The sequence below is a fragment of the Lytechinus pictus genome, chromosome 1, assembly GCF_037042905.1.
Source record: "Lytechinus pictus isolate F3 Inbred chromosome 1, Lp3.0, whole genome shotgun sequence".
NCBI lineage: Eukaryota > Metazoa > Echinodermata > Echinoidea > Temnopleuroida > Toxopneustidae > Lytechinus > Lytechinus pictus.
The window spans coordinates 28,662,599-28,685,016 of NC_087245.1; the positions used below are offsets into that span (position 1 = coordinate 28,662,599).

Below are 22,418 nucleotides of genomic sequence, written 5' to 3' on the forward strand. Positions count from 1 at the left end.
TTTCTTTTTTGTTTTTATTTGTATGTTGTTGAATTTTAGCTTGATTAGAAATATTATCTTGTCTATGTTGGGATTTTTTTTTTTTTACAATTATGTTCACAGTTTACTTACCCATAATAAAGTACGACAGAAACGACGTGATGTATTTTTTTAGAAAAGGAACTAAACAAAGAATTTAAACCAAATTGAATACAAACAAAAGTAATGGTGAAATTACACATGCACAGTCGACGGTATAAATGGCTGTTACACATAATATACATATTTCTTTGTAAGTAGATGTATGAAAAACAACAACAAAATACAAACCAATCCAAAGGGCCAGGAGCAACTACCCCTATGTTTTTTTCATGTACAGTAGTGAAAAAGGGCGGAGAGAAGGTAAAAAGAAAAAAAGAAAGAAGCTTAAAGGACAAGTCCATTCCAACAAAAAATTGATTTGAATAAAAAGAGAAAAATCCAACAAGCATAACACTGAAAATTTCATCAAAATCGGATGTAAAATAAGAACGTTATGACATTTTACAGTTTCGCTTATTTTCACAAAACAGTTATATGTACATCCTGGTTGCTATACAAATGAGGTGAGTGATGACGTCATCCACTCACTATTTCTTTTGTATTTCATTATATGAAATATGAAATATTCTAATTTTTTTCTCATTGTCAAGTGAAACAGTGATTAATTCTTCCCTGAACATGTGGGGTTAGCAATGTTTAATACTATATGATTCAGTCAAATCGATCCCTATGGTCAAATCTGTAATAAATGAAATATTGTATAATTCAAGCAATAAAAAACAAAAGAAATAGTGAATGAAGGACATCATCGACTGATTCATTTGCATGTCACTGAGTTGTGCATGTCACTGTCATGTGAAAAATGAGCGAAACTATAAAGTGTCATAACTTTCTTATTTTTCATCCGATTTTTATGAACTTTTCAGTGTTATACTAGTTTGATTTTTCTCTATTGACTCAAATCAACATTTTGCTGGGGTGGACTTGACCTTTAACAAAAAGAGAGGTCAGTAAAACGTCACTTCTTTCATCAATTCATTAAAACATTCGTCCAATCATTCACCTGTTTATTCAATTATTTACTAATCTTTTCATTTGTAGTACTTTTTTTTTTAAATGATAGTCCCAAACCATCAGTGCAGAGTAATAAAATGAAATAAAGATTTAAATGTATACTCATTTTAAAATAGGTATTGCAAGAATTCTGATTAAAAAAACACACAAATGTGTTCGATAATTAAAGCAAATGCATACATCCTGTTTTAGCGATAAGAAACAATTAATGATGACGCAAGACTAATGTTTATCATTCAATCTCTCGGTTTGGTCTGTGAGGATTCAAGCCCGTTATTTATATAAACCAAAGATCAAAAATCATATTTTCATTCTGTTTCGCCATCGATAGGCTTCCTGGATTATTACTCCTTGATTTGAGTTCCAATTCTGACGTTGATACACAATGAAGACGACCTCGATTATCGTTTTGATTTTATGTATTGCCTTTCTTAAAGACGCAGGTTTGTAGGCTTCTCTATGCTATATCATTTTAGAGATGGGATGAAGTTATCCCAACCCTCTGAAAGAAAGAGTATTCTCCCTTGTCGATTACCAATGAGGACAGAATGCATCTGATTTAATACATTGTTTATTGTTGATGTTTCAGATGCAGCGCGTCGTCGTCGACGTCGTAGAAGATCGGATCCTCCTCCACCACCTTCTCCATCTCCAAGTAAGTAATATGTGCTATTCTTTGATTGCTTTGGCCCGTATATATGGCCGTTCGCTTGTCAATTTTACGGTTTTCAGCAAATTCGTTCACATATACATGTATTAGGCATAAAAACAACAAAAAATACAAAGGATTGAATAGCAAAAGCAGAGTAAAGGAATATTAAAACATAATAGTTAAATAAAATAATATAACGTGATTGTCCGCACACACGAAAACCATGGACCTGGGAAGCAGGGGTGCTGGGGGTGCTGAAGCACCCCCAAGATTTTCACAGGGGGTACTGCGTGTATTATTTTCCATAGGCCATGGAATTCTGGTTGGTGTGTCACACAGGAGAATTGTATGGAAAATTACCAACATCTTGTGCTGAAACCCCCTTTTTTTTGGCTTATCAAATTTCTTGGCACCAGAACGACCTTCATTTTGTATACACAACTTGTTCTTTATTTAAAACATTCTTAAATCATCAGCTTCAGACTAAAATTTTCTGCTCGCGCTTCGCGCTCACATTATTGATTTAGGATACCCAATTACCCATTTATTTCATTATTTACAAAACATGACCTAGAGTGACCCGTTTTTAGGTCTAAATTTTTTTTTCGCTCATGGTTCGCGCTCGCATTGTTTAGTTATATGTCTATCCTACCCATGATTACACAATATGCTTAGAATTTCCATTTTTTTAGGTTGGAATGTCAAAAATTTTCAGCTTGCGCTTCGCGCTCGCTTTATGGCTAACTACAAGCAGTCCTCAGGTCCCTTTCTATCAGTTATATACGGATTTTGTTTAGGATCACAAACATTCTCAAAATGGTAGATTTTCAGGACAAGATAGGGCCTATATGGAATTTCCAAAATATTAGCTCGCGCTCTGCGCTCTCACTATTTGAATATGGCTTATGAGATTACTATGTTTTATAGGAATAAAACAAAAAAGTGACTGTTACGAAGAAACACACAAAAATCATCTTTGAGTGGAAAGTATGGGTGATTGTTTTTCGCCCCCCCCTCCTCTTATTGGCGAAAGATGGATCCGCCCCTGAATTTAGGCCTACTTCAGCATCCCCAGTCAAAAAATCGTTCCCAGGGCCCTGCGAACATCACACACTCCCGCACACATAAAATCCACCCACTTCCAATCTACGCACTATTGTTTAATAATGGAGCAAAGATTGATTTCAGCATTCGATGTCTTTAAAACATCATGGGATAGAAGTCCAATGTGCATCTGATAAAATAAAAGGGAACACTTCTTTTTTTAACCTGTTGTGGCAATTAATTTGAATCAAAGTATTTGTGTTCAGATGGAATTTCCAAAATATTAGCTCGCGCTCTGCGCTCTCACTATTTGAATATGGCTTATGAGATTACTATGTTTTATAGGAATAAAACAAAAAAGTGACTGTTACGAAGAAACACACAAAAATCATCTTTGAGTGGAAAGTATGGGTGATTGTTTTTCGCCCCCCCTCCTCTTATTGGCGAAAGATGGATCCGCCCCTGAATTTAGGCCTACTTCAGCATCCCCAGTCAAAAAATCGTTCCCAGGGCCCTGCGAACATCACACACTCCCGCACACATAAAATCCACCCACTTCCAATCTACGCACTATTGTTTAATAATGGAGCAAAGATTGATTTCAGCATTCGATGTCTTTAAAACATCATGGGATAGAAGTCCAATGTGCATCTGATAAAATAAAAGGGAACACTTCTTTTTTTAACCTGTTGTGGCAATTAATTTGAATCAAAGTATTTGTGTTGGTTTATCAACACTATAGACATGCTAGATTTATCTTAGTATTAATTTGCTGTATATATGTGTGGGGAGGGGGCTGACGAGGCAGTTTCCCTCCACCCACGCCAAATTCCACCCAAAATATGCGTCAAATCCTTCAGTCTTTAATTTTAAGTGACCATCTTCCTTCCCTTATTAGCGGCTCTCGAACAATATAAACACCCCATACAATAGCTCCATGCCCATACATCGTGGAAAGAAAGCCCGGAAAGAAAGTCATTGTTTAGGTCTGTGGTTGGCCCCTTTCAGTCAAAAGCAGTGGCGTACAGATGGGCAGCTTGGGGGCACTTGCTCCAAAAAATTTCACGACCAAGAAAAGAAAAAGAGAAAAGAAAAGAGAGAAGGGTGAAATATGATATTATTTCATTTACGGTAGGTTAAAAAAAAGTGTCGTATGTTTCACGGCACACCATGAATCTCTCTTGGGCAAGTGTTGGTCTTGAAAAGGAGAGATTGGATGGTCCGTTTCAGGACCAACACTTGCCCAAAAAAGATACATGGTGTACCGATAATCCTACTATACACTATTCTTCTTCGCCATGGAAACCTTCAGAAGTTACCAAAAAGAATGACATTTCACAAATCCTCAATTCAAGAAAAAAATGTTACGAACGCATAATCATTATATTATGACTGGAAAGAGTATTTTATCCCAAATAATTTGATACCATATTTATGGGTTACGTGTTAACGCTTGGATGATCTGGGGGCCCGTTGCAGAAAGAGTTGCGTTTAAACGCCAGCCAAAAAAAATCAAACGTAAGTACCAAATGCGCGCTGTTGATTGATTGAAAATCAAGTTGCGCATGATTTTTAGAGTTGAAATGATTGCATCTCTTTCTGCAACGGGCCCCAGGAGGTAGGCTTTGCAGTGATGTAAATTTTGATTTGCGCCAGAGTAAGTCATGACTGCAATGAATGAATTCAGATGTCAATGATGTCATAATCCTACAAGAGTTGCTTTAAAATCCATTTCAATATACCTTTTCAGTGATTTACATTATAATTGTTCAATATTGTTGTAATCATGACTTAATCAAATTCAAGATAAAGTTTATGTTGACATTACATACCAGGTCCATGGTTCTATTCTGAACACATTCCAGGTCCATCACAAACATAAAATACATTAACAATTATTATAATAATATTACACAGATATAAAACATAATAATTCAAATTATACAGTCAATATGGTATTTTTTGGAATGAATCAAGTCAAGTTAGGTTATGTATTTATTTATTTTTTGTTTTAAGGATGTATTTATTGTACTCTCTCAAAATCAAAATACACATTCGATGAACAAGTTTTACAAATTATTTGAAATACGATTATAAATTATACAATAAATCCATATCTCATATAATTGTACAAATTATAAATCAAACTTCAAAGATACTGGAAATCAATACTGATGCGTTTCAACAATTACAAAATGAAATATTTAGATTTAGATTTTAGATTTATTTATTTCCGTTCAACAAAATTTGCAAAATATAATCATATTAACAAGATGTATCAAAATTAATGACAAGAGAGAGAAAAAAAACATTGATAAAAAAGTTGATGTTCTAATTCCCAACCCCCTCCCCGTCCCCAGGTAAAGAGCACCCCCCCCCCTTTATGCCTACTCTACATGGAAGGGACTCAAATTCCCCCGAATTCTTGTTTTTTCTGCAAGAAATAAAGAGAAACATGTATATGTTTTTGTTTAATTTTTGTGTGGTTTTGTCTCTCACTGTATGCAGTTTACTTTTAAGTATCGATTCTCAAGTTAATTTAATTGAAAAGGGATTTGCAAATATATTTACTAACTCAAGTAGGATTATTGCATCATTGGCATCTGGGGTTCATTCATTGCATTTATGCCTTACTTTGGCGCGAATCAAAATTTACATCACTGCAACGAATACTTTCTGAGCATCCAAGCGTTAACACATAAACCATAAATATGGCGGTATCAAATTATTTGGGATAAAATACCCTTTCCAGTCATATATAATGATTATGCGTTCGTGACATATATATATTTTTTAAATTGGGGATTTGTTATGTTTTTTTTTCTCACACGGTATATGAAACGGGCCCCTGATAAGAATACCTGCCGTATTTTTTTATATTCTTCTTGCAGATACTCCTCCTAGATTTAACAACTGCCCGCAAACTCTCCCTGTTCAGTACACCACAACTGCTACTGCTGTCGTCATCTGGGTTGAACCAACGTGTACCGACTACGAATCATCGTGTACTGTTAGGTAAAGATACCCCCTCATCAAACTGGAAGGAATTACATAATTCACTGGCGGATACAGGGAGGGGGGGGCAAAGCCAGCCCGTGCCCCCATTTGAGAGGCACAATTTAAATTTGTATTGTAAAAAAGCCGTTAGAACATAAGTGTGCCCCTCCCCCCTTTTGAAAATGAAGAAATTTTTTGGGCTCGTCAAATTTTTTCGTGAAGGAAATGTCCTTATTTTTTGTTGAAAACCTTTCTTTTTTACTTGTAAAATTTTTCCTCGGGAAAAAGTGCCCCCTTTTGTAATATCAAAATGAGCTCCTCCAGACAAAAGCATGTTGATCTTATACCATGCAGAGAGTGTGACGAAATAAAGTAACCGAGACGTTTATTTTCCAATGGGTCTGTTCTTTTTAAAACAGTGCCGTACAGGCACTTGCCCCCTCCCTAATTTTTTTTCACTACCAAGAAAAAAAAGAGAAAAGGGAAGAAAAAGAAAAAGAGGAGGGTGAAATATGATATTTTCGGAATATTATGTCAAAATCTACTACAAAATTGGATTTTCGAACTAATTAAAAATTGCAACATGTTTGCACAGTCGCTTCGCTCGCTTGCAACTATTTAAAAACAAATTCCGTCCGATACGCCATCATGATATCTTGACCCCGTCTTACAAAGAGTTACGGTTGATCCGATCAATCGCAACTATGGACGGCCAGCAACGTCAACATGTATTATTCATGGTTGTTCAAATTATTTTCAAACTATGATGTATATCCATGCATTCATTGTTTTCTTGAAAATTCACTGTACTTCTTTTTGTTTACAAAGGACATTGTGCAAATTTCCTATAGAAAAAAATATGACACTAATGGATCTCCAAAAAATTACGATTGATTGGATCAATCGTAACACTTTGTAAGACGGGGCCCAGGCCTCCTCAAAAATATTAGACTCATATAACGCCACTGGTTTAAAACATTATCTATAATCAATTTAATAAAAAGGCACACACACACACCCACCCAAACTGGTAAACATTCAGGGGCCAGCTGCATTTTATTGTCCTCCTCTCTAACTTTTTACATTTCTCTCTTCCTCCAGTCGAAGTGGCCATCCTCCGGGGCATTCTTTCGGTGAAGGTACACATAGCATCGCATACACTGCCATAGACACTGGTGGACTATCTACATCCTGTGCCGTTTCTTTTACTGTTAGCGGTAAATATGCTTATGACTCTTTCGTTATCATATCTCATTTCTCAGTAATCAAAAATCATGCAGACTAGTGGGTGCAACATCATCCTACATCGAAAAAAATTGACTTCAGGATGCAGGAATACATGTGGTAATATCATGTTCTTTTTACAAACACATGGGATCGAGGTTATGTGATCTTTGTCACATGTCATGTTCAGTAACAACCAACTGCAGAACTAGTACATATTTTATTACGATAAAACTGGATTGATATTTTCAGATATATTTTGTGATGCTGTTATAATACGTGATTCCGGAACCCTTCTTTCCTTTAGGCTTTTATTATCAATTTCCGTCGTTTATTTTCACATAAATTTTAGAATAATAATGAAATATGAAAGAAAATGGCGTGTATACATGAAGCATATACTAGAATGGAATTATAACAGGGCAGTACATTCTGAACACATTATTTTGCCAGTTTCTCTCTTCCCAGACAGAGTTTTCTCTATTTATTATTAATCTGCTGATTATAATGGACTACGCTCTGTTATCTTAGTTTCTTGTCGACCCTCCTGTGCAACATTTGGTTTTACATACATGTATATATTCAGTTTGTGTTTATTCAATGTGATCTCTTTTTTTCAATTTCCGTTTCAAAGCATACATAATAAATGGAGTTTTCACAACGTATACAGAGGGTTCAGGAATACAGTACATGTATTGAGAATGCCCACCAAATGACAAAGAACAGCTGTCGAAAATAATGGTGAACCGGAGCAGCAGTTTCGCCCTCTGTTTCGGAGCTGACGAAAAATTGCAAATAATATGTCGTTTGTCCAGAGTCCAGGACGAACTGCTGTTTTGAGTCACCAATTTTTGAAACAGAGTTCTTGGTTGCTCTTTGTCATCATTTTGGTGGGCATTTGACAATACATTTTCTCTGTTCTTGAGCCCACTGTACTTCGAGCAAAACCCTCATAATTATTATAAAACGGTCGTGATAAAATAAGTTGAGGATACTATTTATAGACAAAGTCACTCACTGCATCATGACCAATGGCAGCTTGTCCAATTATTGTTGACGCTGGTAATTTCTGTTTACTTTTATGTGTTCTATTTACTTTTCCTTTTCTCCATTTTTTCTCCAAATTATTTCCTTTAGTTTTGTTTTTGGCGCCTTACTGAAAGTGGCTCGAGGGCGGAAATGAGCTCTTGCATCCACTAAACACGCCACAGACATTAGCTGATGATGAATTGTATTGGACTCAAATTATTACATTCTCGTCACAAAAGCATGTGCCTACTTTATTTTTTCCCCAAAGCTCTAAATGTTTCGAAGTTTTAAGTTTATTTCATTTCACAATCATTACAGAGCAGATTATTATAACTCAAACAAGGTGACAGTACAATCCGGATTTGCAAAACAAAATTACCACATTAAGCGTACATCACTAAATATTGTGAGCGGAAAGAAGTGTAATAAAAGTGCATTTGTTTGTCTCTACAATTAAAGCTGAGGAAATTATATATGTTCTCTAAAAAATGACGAACATGGTGAAAGTTTCTCCAAATTCAGATACAAAGCAAGAGACATTCGATTGAGGATTAAAAACAATAACCTCTCTGTGATTCTTTTTATTTCAGTGATCCGCTGTAGTAGTGCCACATCTCCCCAACACTGTTCGGTGAGCTGTTCAACGTCCAACTCGGTAGGGTCAGTCTGTACCTACCAATGTGCCACAGGACTTACTCTATCGGGCTCATCTCAACGTGTTTGTCAAGAGGTTAGCGGGAATGCAGCACAATGGACTGGCACTCAACCAACGTGTACAGGTAATTTAGAAGTATTACATCAAACAACTTTTGCTTTGCCAGTGATTTTATCTGACGACAGATTTGCTATCATTCAATCAGATGCAGGGAGTTCACAAGCTTGTCACTGGTCACAGTTGCCAGCGAAGATTATTTACAAATTCTTCTTGGAACACTTTCCTCAAGAATTGGAACATCTTTTACTTTTACCAGAATGGATCAAATGTAGGCTTTATTTTTGTGTTTGTTACGAAAATCCATTTTACGCTTTTCATGAATTTCAGTCACGAGTATCCGAGATAAGGACTAATGAATTATGCTAAATTTTGAAAGGTCGTAATGCATTATAATGAAATGAATTATAATGCATTATAATAAAATTTTGAATAGTATTTGGGGTTAATTCCTCAAGACCAACATTACCTTCCTCGTATATAGAGATATGTTTGAAAGCTTATCATCATGACGTATTTGTGCTTGTGATTCTCTTGTAGATGATTACGCACCAACGGTGACGCGCTGTCCATCTTCATTTGTCGCCAATCGGACTGAGCACTGGGGTGTAGAAGTCACATTTACAGAACCAACTGCCACAGACAACTTCGACCAGACGCTACAGACATGGACAGTTCCTGCGGACCTCACATCTCCTTACATCTTCACTGCTGATACTGCTTGCGAGTATCACTTCCAGGATGACGCCGGAAATTCTGTTGCGTGTACTTTTGATGTCGAGATACACGGTAACACGTTTTTGCTGTTCTCGGATGATTGCAAGTTATTGTATGTTAAGAAAATAAAGCACCAGTTCCTATTAAGATTGGTTAAGATCTTACGAATATTCTTTCGTAAAACTGCAGGCAGTCTGATAGCACAAAATATTTCCAGTAAATGAATCAAATAATAGTGTCCATGCTTTCCTTTCAATCTGCATGGTAGATACGGTCGTGCCAGAATTTTTGACCTGTCCATCCAGCCAAAATCTGCGATCAAGCACGGATATGACCTTGGTGACTTGGGATGAACCAGCGTGTAGGGAAATCCCCGGTGATGAGGTGCGACTTGTTTGTAACTTTGGTAGTAACAGCGTCATATTACCATGGGGAAATAATCACGTGATCTACAACGCAACGAACATGAAAAATGGACTCAGTGAGATTTGCGACTTTTATGTCAATATCGAACGTAAGCATTATATATATTTTCTTTGATCAATGATGTATATCTATAAGTTATTGAAGGGTGTTTCAATTCTATGTCCAACTTTAACCCTTTGCGTGCGACGGGCTTCCACAGAAGCCCAGCGAGTCATTCACTTAGCTACGACGGGCTTCTACAGAAGCCGAGAAATGTTTGGTTTAATTCAATGAAGTTTTTCAGCTTTTTCGTAATTGTTATGTACTAAAACCTCTGCCACTATTTACTTTATAAACCTATTTCGATAACAGATTGAAAAAAATATACAGCTACGTGGGGAAAAATCCCGAAAATAGGAAATCATTTCAACTTAAACCGATTTTTTCGTTGGAGTCGGACGGGAAGGATAAATTTTGTGACGAGCACGTACGCGCGCGCATAAGGCCTGATCACGTGATTTTTTCCGATCAGGTGATTTGATCCATATCGTTGTTCTGATAAATATACGTTAACATCTTTTCTGCAAGATCGTCACGTAATAAGCTACGCGGTTATTTAACCATTTTCGTCTTATTTGTTTAATCAAGAAGATATCACTCTATATAGAATGATATCTCCTTGGTTTCATCGATTGATTGCATTTTCAGAAAAGCAAAAAGCTTGTAATGTCTTAGTACTTTGAGCTGATCTCGGTGCACTTTTGAACTTTTTCCCTCCCCATCATCCCTCTTCTTCTCATTTTTTGTCTACTATTATGAAAAAAAGAGAAAAGAAAGCAGTTTAGCACACCATTCATCTTCTGCTCTTTTCAAAAGGGGAACGTCCATGTAGTTCATGATATCGGCACTACCCGAACAAAAGAATGTCTGGGCGGCCACTCAAGCAAATTCCTTCCGAAAAGAGCAGGATACAGATGGTCAACGCCCCGAACAAAAGGAAGATTAGTGTTTATCGGCAGGATGACCCATTGAACGCTTTTCGTACTTATAGAAATACAAAAAGCTTTTATGAATCTTTTTTTTTTCGACCAACATACCGTATCTACAAAAAAAAGGTCTCGTTTACCGACAACACAGGTGCTTATGACATCCGTCAGTGATTCATATTGCATAAAGGCGCTTCCCCTGGGTGATGATGCATATAAGGATGAACGAATAATTATTTAGGGAAAAAAAAAATATGTTCAAATGTCAGGGATAGCGAGAGAGAATGAGATACAGTGATAAAAGGGGGAACAGACAAGTGCACTTTTGCTAAAATTCCATGCATGAATATCTACTTAAACGAATTACAACATGACTTTATTTTTTGGTTAGATTACTTTGAAAAATCCCACAACGTTTATTTGTTGCAACTCGGTCCTCAGACCCTTGCCAAACTGATGACAGTTTATCATTGTTCTTGTTTGACCCCCCCCCCCCTCCCCCCGATCTACTTAAACGAATTACAACATGACTTTATTTTTTGGTTAGATTACTTTGAAAAATCCCACAACGTTTATTTGTTGCAACTCGGTCCTCAGACCCTTGCCAAACTGATGGCTGTTTATCATTGTTCTTGTTTGACCCCCCCCCCCCCTCCCCCCGATGGAAATGTTCTGACCTACACTCTAATATATATTGCTTGTTTGTCTCCTCTCTCCGATTTTCTGTTTTTTAATTGCGAGTAACGCGGTGGAAAAGATAAGAATAAAGACCGTCCTGGCCCCTTTTATCCCTGTTACGACCCCCCCCAAAAAAAAATCGCATTTGGGGCGCTTACCATGGTTTGCATCTAAACCAAAATGTTTGGAAAAAGATGTTATACAGGGACAGCAATGTTTTTTTATGGTACAGGGGTTGAGCTGTGGGACGGGGATGAAGCGGCTAAAATATTACAATTTGCTAATTCATATCATTTTACAGAATGAATTTATAATAGGTTAGGGTTTAGAAGCTCTTCATCTTATTTCCGTTTCTCTCCCAGATGAAAACTTTTGCATTGAAAAGTTGACGGAAACATAATCACTTCAAATGATAAAACCAATAATGAACTAAAAGTTTCCTCGCGCGAACTTGGAGGAAATAGAATGATACAGGATGAGAAATTACGCTAAGGCACCCCCTACAAAGAAAACACGTTTGTCTGGCGTGTCACCCGATAGAACCCTCTCAATCCTACAAACTTTTATTCATGTGTAACCTACACCCCCCCCCCAAAAAAAAAAAAAAAAATTGATACCGACCCAAATTTTATTGAATTTCCTACTTTTTTGCCAATTTCTTTCTCCCTTTTTTTTACCGGCGAATAGCGTGGTAGAAAAGATTCATAGAGGGAAAAAATTGTTTTCGTTACTGAATGTGGTAGGGAGTGGACCGGCCGAAAAAAAAATCAGAAATTTATATAGACTTCGGATTTTTTTTTACATGTTTGCTGCAAGGGGTGAGCACTGAAAATACCTACCAACTCCGCCGCCTCTGTACTATTAGATTGAACGATTAAAACGATAGAGACAAAAATGAATTATAACTATTGTGAATGTTTTTTTTTTAATGATTTATTTTCGGTTGTGAAATCAAGGAGACAATAAAACAGAACGAAGGAGACAATCGAAAAAAACGAAAGAACAAACAAAAAACACTTGTGATTGCGGATGCTATAATTTATTCAAGAAAAAAAATACTTTTTGTTACTTTCAGTAATTGCTTGGCTCTTTTTGAGGGAATAGTAAGATAAAGAAAGAAACGTAGAAAGTGACAAGAAGAGAGTTGGGAGGTATGATTTCAGACTTACAATTTTAGTCACTTTTATTCTTTTAACTCTTTGAAATAATTTCAGGATATTACAAATCGAATACCGATGCACAAACTTCAGGAACAAGATTATTTCATTATTATTATAATATCTGCGTGGGAAATCGAATTAAATGAGACATATAATTTATGAAAAAATCTAAAAAAGAAAATTACTTTTAGTGAAAGATTGAGGCCTCTGTCTTGCCATAAACCTAAGCCCCAAGTTCACAAAAAATAGTTTAGTCGTGCATTTTTATACGATGATGATGATCATCATCATCATATTGTCTTTTGCGAAAGATATCTACCCACGTTATCAATATAGAAAATGGAAGATGATATAGAAATTATTGTGAAATGACAGTGACAATAGTAATTTTAAAAGGTTTTTCGGGACATTATTTGAGAAACAGGGGGGAAAAACACCAACATTTTTGACATGATGACCACGATGCAATAGGACGAGAGGCCCAAAAATGCAACCATCTCCGATCAATACAAGTTGCCAAAAAACGAGGCATTCTCTCGGAACCGTTTCCGATTAAGAGAGAGAGAGAGAGGGGGGGAGACGTTAGATGTAATGTAAAATGACAGGTACTGAGAAGAAAAATCAGAAAGGATTGAGGGGATGGGGGCAGGTATATACCTCGTAATCCAAATCGGGAAGAAAGAAGACGATACAGATATAATTTAAATGAGAAGAACTTAGAGAAAAAAGGTGAAGAAGGGAGGGGATAAAGAAAGACGATAGATATAAAGGGAATGAAAGCGGTAGATAACACATTCAGTTACAGGTTAGAAACCAGGGAAAAGGGAAAACGAGGAAATCCTTAATTGGTACCGTTTTATAAATACATTATACATGCACATTTTATATTGAAAAATGCGCAATAATTAAACAAAAATTTACCATCCGCCAGTCAAATAGAATGGTTTCAGTAGCTTTCAAGTGCTATTGAAAATTTGTAAACAAATTTTATGTAATACGAGCCCCTGGAAAACTTTTGAACCCACACCCCCCGCTTTCTCTCGTTCTCTCATCCAATATTGCTCTTATTTTTGTCCTCTATTTCAAAGGAAACAAAATAAAGAATTAATAACACCGTTTATCCTCTGCTCTTTTAAAAATGAACAAAAGAAAGTCATGGCGGACGCTCAAACAAATTCCATATAAAAAGAGCAGGGGACAAATAGCCAACGCCCTGAATAAAAGGAAGATTAGTGTATTTCGTCAGGATGACCTAGTAAATGCTTCTCGTATTTAGCGATACAAAAAGGTCTTAGGAATACTGCTTTTTATATTACGATAGTAACAATAAAAAAGTAAATGTTTACTTATTTAAAACATGCAGGCGCTTAAGACATGCCAAGAACATTTTCTTGAGCATGACAGTGCTTTCTTCACAAAAAATACAATTTTCCCCTGGGTGATGATACCCATAGGGATGGAAGAAGATGCAAATGAGATTTTAAAAAAGAATAGAAAATGCAAATCGAGATACATGTATAGGAGAATGATAAATCGACAGAAAGAATGGAAGGGGAAAAAGAGGAAATAGACCAAAAAGGTATAATATAAACCATAATGTGCGCTTTTGCTATTGCATAAGTATTTACTTATAAAGAATTAGAATACTATAGTCCCCCACCTCAATTTGAAATTCACGTCATTTTATAGAATGAATTTGTCAGAATTTGTTAGGTTTTGGAAGCTCTTCATCTCATTCTCTCTTTCTCTCCCATGTGAAAATTTTTGCACTGAAAATTCGACAAAAGCATAATCAGTTCAAACGCTAAAACTAACAATGAACTAAAAGTTTATGCTACAATTTCAATAGATAATAAAATTTACTTTCTCTCATTGTGACGAACAGTAATCGGTAGCATCGTTATTTTGGAGGGAAAAGGGAGATAGAAAAATGAAACGTAGAACGAGACGAGGAGAGCGTTGGGAGGTGTGATTTCAGATTTGAGTCACATTTACCCCCTTCGCTCTTTGAAATTGCAACAGGAAAACCAATCGAACACTGGTATGCAATCTTCAGGAACAAAATCATTTTTTATTACAAACTATAATTTATGAAAAGAAGAAACCAAGGGCGATTTTTAGTGAAACATTGAGGCCACCGTCTTGAAGCCCAGAAGCCAAAAATCACAATATAGTTTCGGACTTTCGTTGCGCAGCATCATCATCGTACTTGCAAGGGAATATATTCACCATTTTTTATTCATTCTGGAAAATAAAGGTATTTGGTATGCTGTGATTTCACCCAAAATGGATTATCGTCGTAATTATACACTTTGCAAATGATCTGAATACAGGGAGGTAAAGAAACCATTCATGAGTAGCGTGACAATAGGCAATGAAAAAAGCACTAGAGCAGACAACAAAGCGGTATTGATCGAACCCGACTTGTCCGCGCGTGCTGATTACCCTTACGCAATTTTGTACACAGTGCCTATTGACTTGGGGAAAAAATGAAGATTTTAAAAAATAACACGACTTTTTCCTCGTAAATTTCTTAACTATTCTGTTGATTTGAGAGGCGAGACCTTTAATTCTAGAAAGAAAAATGTCTGATCTTTCATCTTTACATTTACTAAAAATCCTGAAAATACTTCAGTTTGGCGCAATTAGCAATAGATCAGGAAAACACTGCCACAGATCCAAATATCAGCAATGTACAAAAACGGCTCCGCCGCAGGGAGAGGTATCCGGTTTCGCGGGCCCGCACGCAAAGGGTTAAAGAGCAAGTGTTTTTTTATTTCTCTAAAGTATGAAATTCAGACGCCAGTGTAAACTTTTTAACAATATGTTAACTTGCACTGAGCTGCATGATAGATTTGAAATATGGACAGGAAAATCTGATATGGTATGAAGTTTTGTTTTCAAAGTATCATACTTGCATTTTTTTTGTTTTTGATATAAAGAACAAATTGGTTCATGTTAATAATGGTAAGGGCAAGAAACCGTAAATGGCATACTCATGCAGTGGCGTACCTGGGATTTTACACAGGGGGGGGGGGGGGGGGCAAAACCGTCCGCCCAAAAATTTGACAAGCCAAAAAAAAAAAAAAAAAAAGGTCTTCAATCACAAATGAAGGATTTCGTACCAGAAAATAATTTGACAAGCAAAAAAAAAAAAAAAAAAAAAAAAAAAAAAAAAGATTAAGGATTTCGTACCAGAATTTTTTTTTGTCAAGCCAGGGATACGTCCTTTGCATGGGTTGTGGCTCGTCAGGGGGGCAGACTGCCCCCTCTGACCCCCCCCGTAGGTACGCTAGTGTACTCATGGGTCTGTATTTCTGGTAATCAATCATCATGTCTGATTTCAGGAGGGCCCTGGGTTAGCAATCACTACGGTCAATGATTTTAAGCATACTTACTCTCTCCAATCCAGCGATGCCATGCATGAAGTTACGTTCGCCGTCACACGGCGCCATGTCTTGTGATACCTGGGCCTATGGTCGATACTGTAGTATGTCCTGCAATGAAAATTATGACATCCCTCCTCCTAGCCCGTTCCAACCCGTTGCCGATGTGTTCACATGCGGCTCATCTGGACAGTGGAGTCCTACTTTCTATGTGCCTGACTGTTCACGTAAGTACAGAATGAGATATACATGTAGCCAATAAACTTTAAGGTTCCTTAACTCATCTAGGCCAATGATGGTCAGGAAAATAATACAAAGAAGAATGCACAGGATAACCCTAATTTATTCACAAATTGGCCTACAGCATACATCATTTTTTAAAGTGATTGCTAGGTGTAACTTTACATAGGCCTATATTCTGTATACGCTCATAAAGTCTTTCTTGTTGTTCAATTTCCGGGGAAGGTCTTCTAGCAAAAGTCCTCACCGGAAAGTCAGCAAATGAAAACAATTTCCAATTTCTTGCTAATAATTTACTACTTAATAAAACAATTAATAATTCCTTCATGTTCTGTTTGTAACTAGAATTACGAGACCCGACCAAGATCAACCTTCCAACAGATCTGCTCTACTACAGTGGCCACTGCGGTAGTCCAGATGCATTGACTGATATTGCACAGTCTTTCATAGAGACAATCGAGAAATCCATCCACAGCGGTATCTGCAAAACCAACGGAGACTGTACTGTCGACAATGTCGCAATAACATGTGGCTTCCCGACCCGTCGTAGAAGAAAACGTGCCCTGGTCAGAACTCTAAGATCCAGTGCTACAGGGTTGTCTGTTGATAACAACGATCATGCCGATAGTACTACTTATGACATCGAGGGAAGACTTGGCGAAGGGCTGCAGGAGATTCGCATTTCGATGAACCTAGGAGTTGGTGTCGGCCTTTCTAAAGCAGACTCCGCGTCCGTGAAGGAGGCACAGGAGAAGCTTGAGAATCTGGCCAGAGAAGTGTTGGACATTGCAGTATCCGGAAATAACGAGATTTTCAATATCTTGGGGGCATCTCATGATGATACTGAAGATTCCGCAACCGAAGCCTACCTTTTCATGAATGATCACTATATAGATTGTCCTGATGGTTACGTCGCTGGTCGCAACAACACCACATGTGGTAAGCAGATGGAATGTAGGTGGTAGGCCTACTGGTAAAGGTACCAAGGTTTTACAATATGCTTTAGTGTATATTATGCGTACGGGTGTGTGTGCGTTTATGGGGTGGGTGAGCGTGTGTGTGTGGGGGGGGGGGGGTGCGGGGAAGTGGGTGCGGGAGCGTTACGAAAAAAGGGGGTTAGTGCATTGAGTTACCAATGGTTACGGTGAGCAAGGATGTGAGGGTGTGTGTGTGCGTGTGTGTGTGTGAGAGAGAGAAAGAAGGGGGAGGGTAATTTGGCCCATTTTGTTTGACATGACAATCTGTTACTTAATTTCCTACTATTTTCTCCAATTTATCATGTCTATATATAGTCGCTTGTACAACTGGTCACTACTATGATACCAAATCCATGGCATGTCACCAATGTGGATATGGATTCTATCAAGACGAGTATGGTCAGGTGACATGCAAGTCCTGTGACCTTGGTCAGTCTACTCGAAACAAGGGCAGTCCCAGCAAGACTGATTGTGAAGGTGAGTATTGCATGGGAGTATCATTAGAAATGTAAGAGCCCGTATGTTCTGGTCTAAAGTTGTGGTTTAACAATATGGAATTAAAATGTGAGATAAATCTCTGACAGTACATATTCAATGTATCAGCTCATTTTACTCTGAAATCATTCTCAACTGTCTACGAAGGATAAATAAGATAGCTGTCTTCACCATTACAGAACTATTTGAGTTAAACAGTGGTCTCAGACTCTAAGTTAAACCCGACTCGACGAGATGAATTCTGGGGACCGTTTCGTATAAACATTTTGTTTGACAAGTTGTAAAAGGAGTATTATGTCAGTTGATTCTGATTGGCTATGAAGCCATATTAAGTAGACATTGCTGGATAAACAATCGACAAACCTTTTCATGAAACGCTCCTTTCCTCCGGCCATATAAAGTTCAGTTAAGAAATTAGACCTAAGTTTATATCTATGTCAATATGAATGTCTGTTACTGGCCTACCAATAACAAAACTGACAAAATTATTTCAATGGATTTTCCTTTTAATGTTGTGTATTGATTGTAAGATGAATTAACACATTCATCGGTTGGATGTTTCGTCTAATGCAGATCATTTTATTCATTATGTTATACAGATCAATGCGAAGCGGGTCAATTTTCAACATCAGGGTTATACCCTTGTATCCAATGCCCATTAAACACGTTTCAGCCGCTGAATGGTCAGACGATGTGCTTCGAATGCCCGGATGTAAAGAAGACGTGGAATAGAGGAGCTTCTGATGTAGACCAATGTCTTCACATCTAACCCTGATCACGTGACAGCATTGCTATGTAGAGACCTTTGCTGGCGACGCAGTTTCCGTTCAAAGAAAATGTATCCCTGGTGGAAATTCAACTTTTACTTGAAATTGAGGATAGATTAAAGAAATATGAAAACAGTCCAACGAAAATAGTTTATGAAATGGGAGATTTATGAAAGCGCGATAAGTCTCAATTTACTTCGTATGGCGATTCTTAAATTGGCAATGTTGCTTCAAAGTGATAGGTTAAGTAGTACAGCTCTTCATGTTTTGAACACAGTCATATTTCCTAATTGCTTCTGATCATGGGTATCGATCCCGGGGTTGGGGATATATCCCCCAATATTTCAGGTAGGGGGGATGGCCTGTGCAATCACCCCCCCCCCCATTAATTTGAGGTCCAACATTCTGATACTTTTAGGGATGAATCATATGACAAAATTTATTAATTATAATCATAATGATTGTTATTATCATTATTACTTTAATTATTATTATTATTATAATTATTATTATTATTATTATCATAATCATAACATCAATAACAATTATGACGATTATCATAATGATGTTAGCGATGGTTATCTTATTTACGCATAATGAACATTTATATTGTTTTGCTCATAATTTTCTTACGTTTATTACTGTTGAATGAAACAATTTCTTTCGGAAACTGTTACAAACAGATGGATGGAAAAAGAAAAAAAATCCAGGATGAAATAAAATAACATGTTTATGAACATGTTCATGATTATGCTTTTATACTTGACATTCTATATTAAAATTTGCTCCTTCCCGCAACCAATCGCATGTGGTGTGCCTCCTTTTTCCACCATCATTTGTAATATAACTTCATTTTTGTTAGTTCAAGTTAAATAAGAGAAGAAAATTACAAATGAAATGAGAATTGAAATCTAAAAGAGAGTGTAAAAGAGATATATTCATGAAAACCGATAAGAGCCCTATTAAACGGTCTATTTTCAGGTCAATTTTTCAAAAATTCAGCTCGCGCATCGCGCTCGCATTATTTACATAGTCCTTATAAGTACCTAGTCTTGTATAAATAAAGCTAACATTATGTAAGATAAGTGAAGAAAATACAAAATAAATGAGAATTGAATTTTTATAAAGTGTATAGAGGGCATTTAACCATGAAAACCGATAAGAGTCCTGAAAATAACTCACTTTCAGGTCAATTTCTTTCAAAAATTTGAGCTTGCATTATTTATATATTCCTTATAAGTATCTAGTCTTGTAGAAATAAAGCTAACAGCTAGCTAAAATGTAAGATAAGTGAAGAAAATACACAAGAAATGAGAATTGAAATTTTAAAGAGTGTATAAAAGGGATATAACAATGAAAACCGATAAGAGTCCTGAAAATGACTCCTTTTCAGGTCAATTTCTTTCAAAAATTTCAGCTCGCGCTTCGCGCTCGCATTATTGGTACAAGATTTTAGTCTTGAGGAAATAAAGTTAAACATTATACTAAAAACTTCGGTCTTATAGGAACTACCTCCCCCCTACACTAACTGCTTACAGACGTGGGGTTCCAGGGACCTCTACGAAAGTTTCACGACAAAGAAAGGGGAAAAAGAAATGAAAGGGAAAAGGGTGAAATAAGATATATATCTTAAAATATCATGTCAAAATCTGTCGCAAAAATAGTTTTTTTTATTAAAATGGTCATTTGTTTTGCTTGCTCGCATCTTTTTGAAATTATACAGTTTGTCTTTTCATGTCTGGCCCCCTAAAATTTTTAGACCCGTAATGCCACTGACCCCCCCCCCCCCACCTTCAAACTAAATGAAAAAAAAATCCCTCAAAGAGAACAATATTTGTGTCAGTCATCCGCCAACCACGAACACAAATCGACACCCATGCTTCTGATGTACTTACTGCTTGTATTCTTAACTCAATATACTTAACGGAACATATTTTGATTTCCCAAATGATTTTTAGCATCTTTAGCTATCGTGGAAAAAAGATGAGATTTCGTTTACAAAAACATTATATTAAATTCTTATAAGGCCTACTATATAACCAGCATTTTAAGAGCAACATTCTTATATGAGGATCACCGTGGAAAGTGAATTGAGGTTTATTAAACTTCTGTAACTCTCTCACATTGATACACGTTTTTTTATAGCACTTTTGGAATATTTTTTTTTTCGTATATCTTCCCTTTTCATTACAAGAAGGTATATGCAATATGATCTTTTGACCCCTAGATGATCTTTGACCTTATCATCCTCATGGACACACATGCAGAGATGCATACTTGACATCAGACAGTGGATGACTGTAAACAAATTAAAGCTGAACGACACAAAAACTTATTTTTTCTTATATATAGCTACCTCCCCACACAATTTGAAGAAATTGCCTGATATTCAACTTGAAATTGGTAATCTTCGTATTATTCCTTCAGAAAAAAATAAGAACCTAGGAGTATATTTTGATAAACATATGACTATGAATGATCATATTTCCACTGTTTGATGTACTGTCACATATCATTTGAGGAACATAACTAGAATTAGTAGGTTTATTGATCAGTCAACTGCTAACCAATACGTTCCCTTATCCTTTCTCGTCTTGATTTATGTAATGGTCTTCTTTCTTCAATACCAGTGGCTCACATCAATCGTCTCCAGCACCTCCAGAATTGGGCTGCCCGTCTTATTTTTGAAGTCCGCCGTGACACACCTCCTGTAACCCTGTTACATAATTTACACTGGCTCCCTATTAGACAACGGATTATTTTTAAGTTACTTATTTTTGTATACAAATCACTTTCTAAACTATCCCCAAAATACTTGTCTGAAGCACTATATAAATCCTCTGAAGACCCACTTAAATTAACATATCTAACTAAAAGAAAACAGACCGGAGATAGAACATTCACCGTTGCATCCTCAATGGAATGGAACAAACTCCCTCTCACAATAAGACAATCCCCAACAATTGAGTCCCTTTACCCCCTAAAACTCCTTTGTTCTACGCAACTTATTGATTTTCTTTTTGTATAAATAAGTTAACTGAAATTGTGAGCGCTTTGGGCCATGTGGGAAAAGCGATTTATAAATGTTGAGTATTATTATTATCATTATTATTATGTAGTATTATCCATGGATCATTTTGTACCAAGTGTAAGCACAGTTGACGCAGAAATAAAGAAATAAGAGCAAGTTTAATAAAAACTTGCAAACATGATAGACATGACCATGATTAACAATATAATAAATGCAACATCCTTTGGAAAATATGCACTTGTAAATGCCTCTGATTATGCTGGAACATTGGGTGATTTCAAGTTCCGTGTTGACCTTTTGGTGTTGGTGTTAAGTCATTTTTTACACGAGTATTATCACCAAACATAAAATGAAGATGGTCCTGAAAAATCACTCACTAGTTGTTGACATGGTTGAGGTGTCAATAATGTTATCTGGATCAGTATTACAAACTCAGAATAAGTTTTGGAGCTGGGAGAAGCAAACCAACGCCAACGCCGGACTTGAAATCGCCCACTTTATGTAACGTTGCTTATTTATGACCAAAACAAGCCACGATGAATAAGCCGCCGGAATGCTCTATAAAATTTCATTTCATTTTTCTCAATTTAAATCAATATTGTTTTTTATTTCTGTAATAGGTCTACATTATCGCATTGTATTTTTAGCATTAATTTAATTTTGTATACTAATTAAAAAAAATCATCTCTCACTATTGATTTTTATTAATTGGTATCATTATAATTATGATTAATGCAATTTTAATATTTTTTTCTTCGAACTTGAAAATGCAGAGGACGATGCAAAAGAATAAGCATTACCTTATAGAACACTATACTATATA

At 36.4% G+C, this 22,418-nt stretch overlaps 1 protein-coding gene across 1 annotated transcript; it reads left to right on the forward strand.

Moving 5' to 3' along the window:
• Positions 1-1,353: 1,353 nt before the first annotated feature.
• Positions 1,354-19,330, forward strand: LOC129275372 (sushi, von Willebrand factor type A, EGF and pentraxin domain-containing protein 1-like). Its single transcript, XM_064099779.1, has 11 exons — positions 1,354-1,538; positions 1,685-1,750; positions 5,683-5,806; positions 6,890-7,005; positions 8,632-8,820; positions 9,294-9,542; positions 9,739-9,984; positions 16,112-16,312; positions 16,671-17,264; positions 17,618-17,779; positions 18,397-19,330. Exons 1-11 carry the CDS (start codon positions 1,481-1,483, stop codon positions 18,564-18,566), a joined length of 2,175 nt encoding a protein of 724 aa, XP_063955849.1. The 5' UTR covers positions 1,354-1,480; the 3' UTR covers positions 18,567-19,330.
• The last annotated feature ends 3,088 nt before the right edge of the window (positions 19,331-22,418 follow it).

Bases quoted from the DNA above. Each gene is read 5' to 3' on its own strand.
- LOC129275372 (XM_064099779.1), top strand. From the start codon at position 1,481: ATGAAGACGACCTCGATTATCGTTTTGATTTTATGTATTGCCTTTCTT. The intron at 8,821-9,293 runs GTAATTTAGAAG...ATTCTCTTGTAG, and splicing joins CACTCAACCAACGTGTACAG to ATGATTACGCACCAACGGTG. The intron at 16,313-16,670 runs GTAAGTACAGAA...GTTTGTAACTAG, and splicing joins CTATGTGCCTGACTGTTCAC to AATTACGAGACCCGACCAAG.